This window comes from Penaeus monodon, chromosome 17 (genome assembly GCF_015228065.2).
Source record: "Penaeus monodon isolate SGIC_2016 chromosome 17, NSTDA_Pmon_1, whole genome shotgun sequence".
NCBI lineage: Eukaryota > Metazoa > Arthropoda > Malacostraca > Decapoda > Penaeidae > Penaeus > Penaeus monodon.
The window spans coordinates 33,901,688-33,909,187 of NC_051402.1; the positions used below are offsets into that span (position 1 = coordinate 33,901,688).

At 37.8% G+C, this 7,500-nt stretch overlaps 1 protein-coding gene across 7 annotated transcripts in view; it reads right to left on the minus strand.

The window, feature by feature from the left end:
* The window catches only part of LOC119583680 (protein bric-a-brac 2-like), a 48,778-nt gene that overhangs the window by 20,067 nt on the left and 21,211 nt on the right, over window positions 1-7,500 (minus strand). For all 7 annotated transcript variants that reach the window (XM_037932290.1, XM_037932284.1, XM_037932285.1 and 4 more), the window contains one exon: window positions 1,347-1,464. In XM_037932290.1, coding sequence (XP_037788218.1) covers window positions 1,347-1,464 — 118 coding nt within the window. The remainder of the gene's footprint in view (window positions 1-1,346; window positions 1,465-7,500) is intronic.

Here is a 7,500-nt window from a genome sequence, read left to right on the forward strand (position 1 = left end):
TTGCCATTCCAGCATAAAGTAGCACAAACGTACACACCCACTGTAAAATGGGTACACATGTGATCTCTTTCTTGTTCTCACACATACAATATACAAGTATGCACGCAACAGCACGCGCCAATAATAAAACAGATTCATGCACATCCACACACTCTCATAAAAGAAACAAATAGATGAAAAGAGAAAAGACAAAAAGATAAAAGAAAAATTACTTTGGTACAAACTAGTTTTTACCAAAAGCATCTAATGTAGCACATGCATTCAATGTATAAACAGCCACACAAAGCATTCATTACAGAAGATTGGGAAAGAAAAAAAGTAAGGATCAGACAGAGAGACAGAATGGTGTGTGGGAATGTTTGTGTATATGTGTGAATATCTGTAGCTGAGAACACCCTAATTCTGTGTTTTTCTTCATGTGTAATATAATTCAGATTCAGAGGAAGTTAGTCTTTTGGGTCATCAGATAAGAAGATTTTTTTTATCCATCTAAAAGTTGATCAAAGAAGATACTTTTGCAATACTTCATACCATACCTACATAGAGTCTATCCGTTTTCAAATAAAATTTGACTGACTGTGAAAATGAAGTACTTTTTCCTGAATATCTATCACTTATATCTATCTATCTAGTTTTATATATAACAACAAGATACATCATAATATTTGTACTGATTATTCACTACAAATCCAAGAGAATAAACGAGTATCCATTTATTCTCACAAGCTTACCCTTGTCACCTGTGTGAAAATGTAAACACTAATTCAAATACACCTACATCTTAAGTGCATGCAGATGTACTGTCACCTAAAATTGTAACTGTACCTGCACAAACACACAACCACACATATATGCACACAACCACATACACCTATAAACACACATGAAACAGGATCAGTAAAAAAAAGATACACAATCTAAGAGAGCTCTAAAATACTTGCAAAATAAATAAACAAATATCTTTATATATATATATATATATATATATATATATATATATATATATATATATATATATATATATATATATATATATGTATATATGTATATGTGTATATGTGTATATATGTATATATTATATATATATATATATATATATATATATATATATATATATATATATATATATATATATATATATATACATACACATACACATACACATACACATACACATACACATACACACACACACACACACACACACAAAAGTTATAGACAGTCGCCAAAACATACACATACTGTATGTACAGAAATTCTGCAAAACATTCACACATCATCCCTGTTTCTTTTGTTTAGAGCTAGAGTACAGTCATAAAAAAAAGAATGAAATAAACTGTACATACCTTGTGAATGTGATGATGTTAAGGTAGAGTCACTACTGGTGCCGGGGGTGTTGCCAGATTCATCTGCATTATCTGAGCTGACTCCCTGGAGCATGAGCATAGCATCAGCAACCCGATTCTGAAAGCAAGAATCATATTCAGTACGTGGTTAATATCTTTATTTTAACTACTCTGAGGGACCATCAGTACCTTTTAAGTGCTTTAACAATCAGGTACAGATATCCCTACTTGTCTGAGAATACATCTGGGATGTGATACTTCACTAGTGACTATGTTAACCCCCCCCCCCCCCACAAAAATACTGATACTCCCTTCTTACTTGCCAGTTGATCATGATAATAATAATAATAATATAAGTGATAATGCTAACAACACGGATAAAATTTCATTAAAACTATTTGTTTTTGTTCTCCTAAATATATGTGTGTGTGTGTGTGTGTGTGTGTGTGTGTGTGTGTGTGTGTGTGTGTGTGTGTGTGTGTGTGTGTGTGTGTGTGTGTGTGTGTGTGTGTGTGTGTGTGTGTGTGTGTGTGTGTGTCTATATATATATTGTAACTCTATCTATACTCACTATTTGATCTACTGTACTTTTCTGTCAATAAAATTACTGCAATACTGCATTACTGAAATACAACCTTGTGTATCATAGCCCTGCAACTTGAGTGTTTGAGTGTCTTGAAATAACACTCAAACATCCAAATGAAGTGCAGGATGTGATATTTCTGATATGTCATCTAATTGTCATCCTTGGCTTGTAACTGCACTCTTTGCTGACAGGTGCCAAATATATGTCATAGCATGACTCCTCCTCTGGGTGGCATGTACACCCATGTCATGCCATGCAATAGCTTACAAACTGCTCCAAGTACTGTATGCTAAACAGCTGTTCCAGGGGGTGGGGGTAATCATTTACTGGAGATTATCAAAAATATCTGAGAAGTTCTCATGGATCTGTGCACCTTGGGCAGCACTTGGAGAATAAATGGTAAAATATTCAAAAACAAAAACACTGTGGTGAATTTTCTTACTACTGCCCACCCCCCAATATGTACGTATGCTTTGGGTGCATACATACATGCAAACATCTGGTAAACACAAATTGTTTTTGCACTGAAAAACAAAGTCTAGTGGCTCTCTCTGGCTTCTGGAGACTAACTGGCAATATCTTTGTCTATACATTCCTGCAAGCTTGGGAAGACAAGCACTCACAAACAGGGAGAGGGAGGAATTACTATGCTTGACTAATTTGACATATCTGTTCTCAAGCCTGGACAATCCTGCCTGATTGAATTGCTTGTTAGTCTGCATCATAGCAAAGTTCACTGAGTAAGGTAACCAAGTGTCACCATAGCTGCTGTGCCACGAGTGCCACACCTACTAGCACCGACTCCATTGCTACTTCACCGCCACCTCCTCCCCTGCTGCTGCTTTTACCTGCTCATGCACACAGACCTTCCTTGACTCTTGACCAAGTTTCTTTGCAGTTATAAACTTCAATTCAGTCAGAAGAGCAGCAAGCAGCAACTTAATTACTGATACAGGTGCTCATCTCCTTATCACACTGTCTTCTCACAAGCACTTAGAATATACTTGGCCCAAGCACAGCTATGATGCCAAGTTTATTCTTTCTGGGTAAACAGCTGCAGTGTCCTAGGAAAAGCTGCAGTGGTACCACTTCAATCATCCCGATTTCCATCAAGTGGGATATTGAAGTCAACGTCATCTGCAATGTCTGCCAAACATTATACTCCAGAAAGGAAACCTAAACTAAAGTGAATATTCTACAGGTTCACTTTAGTCTCATAACTAATGAAGGACATCCTGGCCTGCAGAAGATATAGGATTTCTTACAGGAGAAAGCTTCACTGCAGGGGCATTTGTATGACATGCCAGCTCCATGTACAAGAAGATGGGCCCTTTTTACCAAAATGTTATGAAGAAGGTTAGAGAATAAGTGAAGAAGTACTACATCTAAGAGTTTGCCCAATATCCCAATGAGCAAGAAATTGTCTGCATCAAAGGGTCTCACAATGATACATGGATGAGGAAAGGGCACTGGTTGCACATTGGCTTGTTTTTGTTGTTGATGTACATACAAGTACAGTTACAGACATGGAATTGCTGTCAAATTACTGCCCTTGAACCCATCAATTATGTTATCAGAAATCTCTTGGTGTCACTGACTATGGTGACTTTTGGCAACCGTCCTACCATTTAGCCCTGGAGTGTGCTAGATGTATTGGAACTTTCTGTTTGATTTGCTTTAGTGCATTGCAACATCTATAGCTGTACCCAGTGTGATGAGTCGGTTTGTTATGATGGCATGGCAGATACGGGATATAGGCGTTGCGACATGCAAGAGTGAGTCGAGCGGAAAATTCCGCTACATGTAGCGGACTCACGGGCCAAACAGCAGGATGGTTACCAGAAGTCACCGGAGTCAGTGATGCTGAGAGATTTTTGTTACTGTCACTGAGGAGTTCAGCATGGTAGGCAAAGAAGCACTGAAGAAGCATGTCTGCTACGGGAACATTATGGAAATTCTGGCTGCACGGAAGATGAGGGAGTTGTACAACTGTGGTCCAGGCCATCAGGACTTCACATAAAGTATACAACCATTCTTGGGGATGGGGATTTCTTATATCTACATATCTATATTTCAAGTGGAATGAGGGGTGTGGCCCTCATGATGAATCCATTATCAAAGAAGAATGCTTATATCATGGGAGCATGAGAATGGACTCAAGATTTCAGAAGAAAGGGAAACAGCAAGATAATCATAAAGACTGGGATGACAGTGAAGTGAAGCATTCTAGGCAGTGCCAACATGATGACAGATGAGAGCAAAGACATCTGTTATAGTATTATGGAAAGGCCATCCATAACTCAGTATAAGGAAGGCCATCTAAGTATCACATTACAATGTGATGTCAATAGTTGAAAACCCTGGCCATCAGCTTTATCCTTCTGGTGTTTCATTGTGGTATTTCTACAACAGAGTTAAAGCAATCAACAAGACAAATGAGAGCCACATTTCAAAGTATCTGTTAAACATTCATTTTGATAAGTTAGAACTTATCAGAGAGATGTATAGAGAGCTCACAGCACAAGCCCTCCTCCACAGATGCCTTAACCAGTTACTGCTGGGCCATGTGTATACCCATTATAACAAACTACTTGATCTGCTGGGTATGGCTATACGTTTGTCAACACACTAGAGCTTGTCGAGTGGGAAGTTCTGCTACAGGTAGAGGACTCTAAGGTTAAAAAAGTTACCCAGAGCCAAAATGAGTCTATTTGAAATTGTGGGCCAAGACACTGAAAGCAAAGCATGCAGGTTGTGTTCTGTCTTAGTGACTGTCTTAGAACATAAATTTGAGCAGCAAGGCAGCCTGAGGACTCATAAGTTCAGGACCCTCCAAAATCATCAAAAGCAATTGATGAAACAGAGGCAGACACTGATGGAGTTGGAAAGCTGAAGAGGCAGCCAGCAAAGCAGATCAGCTTCAGCTATGACTATGACCCTTTGTTCTCTAAAACCTAGCAACAATGAGGGAAGTAGCACCTCCTAATACCCACACTGAATGTATAATACAATTGAAAAAGGAGACTTTGTACCAGCAAGTCTCTAAAATGCCATGAGAATATTGATAATAGCCATGTTATTGAAACAAAAAGAGCAATACATCTGTGCTCACAATGCTCCAATAAACTTATTATATATTACTTACTATTTTTAGGTAAATAGAACACCTGAGGTAAATCACCTCAACAGCCCCAAGTAAAGAAATGAGGAAAAGCATGAATGGCAGACTCAAAGAGAATGGAATTCACCTAGAAATATACTGATCCAGAGCAAGGAATCCCCATTCCCCCCCATGAGATTTGAAGGATAAGGAAAAACATAACAGAAAAACATAAGCCTACATAGAAAAATGAAGTTACTAAATGCAACACATGAATTTTTTCATAATCTTCTTCGTCTTAGCTCGAGCTTGTGCTGAGAGACTAAAAAATATTTTTCAAGAAATTAATACTTTTGGCCTTTGCCTCCTCCCTTCTCTAGAAATTACACCACCCTTGGGTTAAGAAGCACTGCCTGAACCTATCCACTGGGGTTTAGAACACTGGGTGTGCTTTTATAGGGATGATGATGATGATGATGATGATGATGATGATGATGATGGTGATGATGATGATGATGATGATGATGATGATGATGATGATGATGATGATGATGATGATGATGATGATGATGATGATGATGATAAAAAAAAAAAAAAAAAAAAAAAATTATCTTTTTCAAGTGTTATATAGTGAGAAGTAGAGCATGTGGTTAAATCTTGTATTATAAGCATAAATAAAAATTATCCTTAACCCTTTATGGATGGGTCACGTGTTGAGCCATCATAACAACTGTGTGGTCTGCGGAGTATGGCTATATGCTTGGTGATTTACTAGGAGCGGGAAGTTCCGCTACATGTAGCGGACTCCCACGCCCAGTGGCTGGACGTTGCCAGAAATCATGACACAGAGATTTCTGATACCTATCAGCATTGGCTTAAAGAAGTTTCTGAATATGTTGAAATGATATTATTCCTTCTTTAGATATAGGCACATCTTTCTGTTATAAAGCAATACAATAACTTTTTTAATAATGACAGGCATCTCATCACTGAGATCAACAAAAATTTGACAATGGCAAGAAGCTTGTATTCTTGGTTTATACTCCAACTGGGTCGCCTGCAACGTGTGCCTACATGCGCATTACCAGCAGCAGACACTTGCTGCTATAGTTATTCCCCAGAAGTTAGGATGCTATTCACTCGGAGATACTTGTCACTATTGTTCAAGCTCTTTAATTACATCTGCATACCTGTTCTGTAAAATACTACCACCTACTCTTTGTTTACTTTTAATTTGCTATACAATTCATTTTGAATAAAAATTACACTTCTACGAACATTCTGAATAGCAGCACTTATTAACCCTTTGCATCTAGGCTATGTAAACCATAGTGCTACCAAAGTACAGGCTCCCTACATTTAAATAACTGTTTGTTCCAGTGCTAGTTCTGTAATTTCCATCACTGCTTACTGTGCATACCCATTCCCTAGGACTTTATAAACAAAAGAACAATAAATATGAGTTTTCAGTCAACTTTGAAGGGCTCTATCCTTGCATGAGGATACATGATGTATGACCTTTTTCCACTGTTTGATGTGTCTTGAAGAATGTTGTGGAAGCCAAACATGGTCTAAAATAAAGACAACCTTGATGCCTGGGCTCTGGCCAAAAACTTGACCATCTATTACATTTTGATACCTTGTGCAACTAGTTAAATATTAACATTAGCATAAGCGTAAGAGGCCACGTTATCAATCCAGTCATGCCAGGGAAACTGGGATCAAATGATAGGTGGCAAATACCTATAGCACACATAGTCACACCTGCTCAAAGTTCTGTGTATTAAATATCTGCACATTAGTTTGGCCTTGACTATGGTCACTGATGAGATGCAGTGCCACAAAAGAAGACTTATTTTTATTTTGCTACATTTCTTTAAAAATTGTGTATTCAACAGCTAAAATTATAATCTAGCATTCCACTAAAGCACTTAACTGCTTGTGATGCCTGGTGCCTGGCTTGGTATGGTCTAACAAAATACCATCATCTTTGGGGGAAACAGCAGATGTGAGCCAACAACTTGCATTACTGACTTCTAGTCAATTTTAATTCTGCAGTTAATGAATTAAGACAATACATTTAAATGTTTCTTACTATGTGAATGTATATTTCTCTTCTGTAATGATAATATGCATACACACATCAGTTCCTTCATTCCCTTGAAGACCCTATTTGCCAAAACTGAGGCTTGCCATTCTTTATGTTGGGACCTGTTTAGGCTCTGTTCCAGCACTTTTTTAAATAGTGACTGAGTATGTAGTACTGAATTATAAATCTTGCACATTCTGGTTCCAGCTCCAGTATCTCAAGCACACCCACCATGACAATTTCATTTCCTTTGAAGCCATTCCACTCTAAAGCTAATCATACAGGTATGATTACACATTTCACATTGTCAACTCCATACTGATTGTGTATATTCATTCCTGCCATAATGAACCAAGTCCAAAAGCTGAATGGCAAGGAT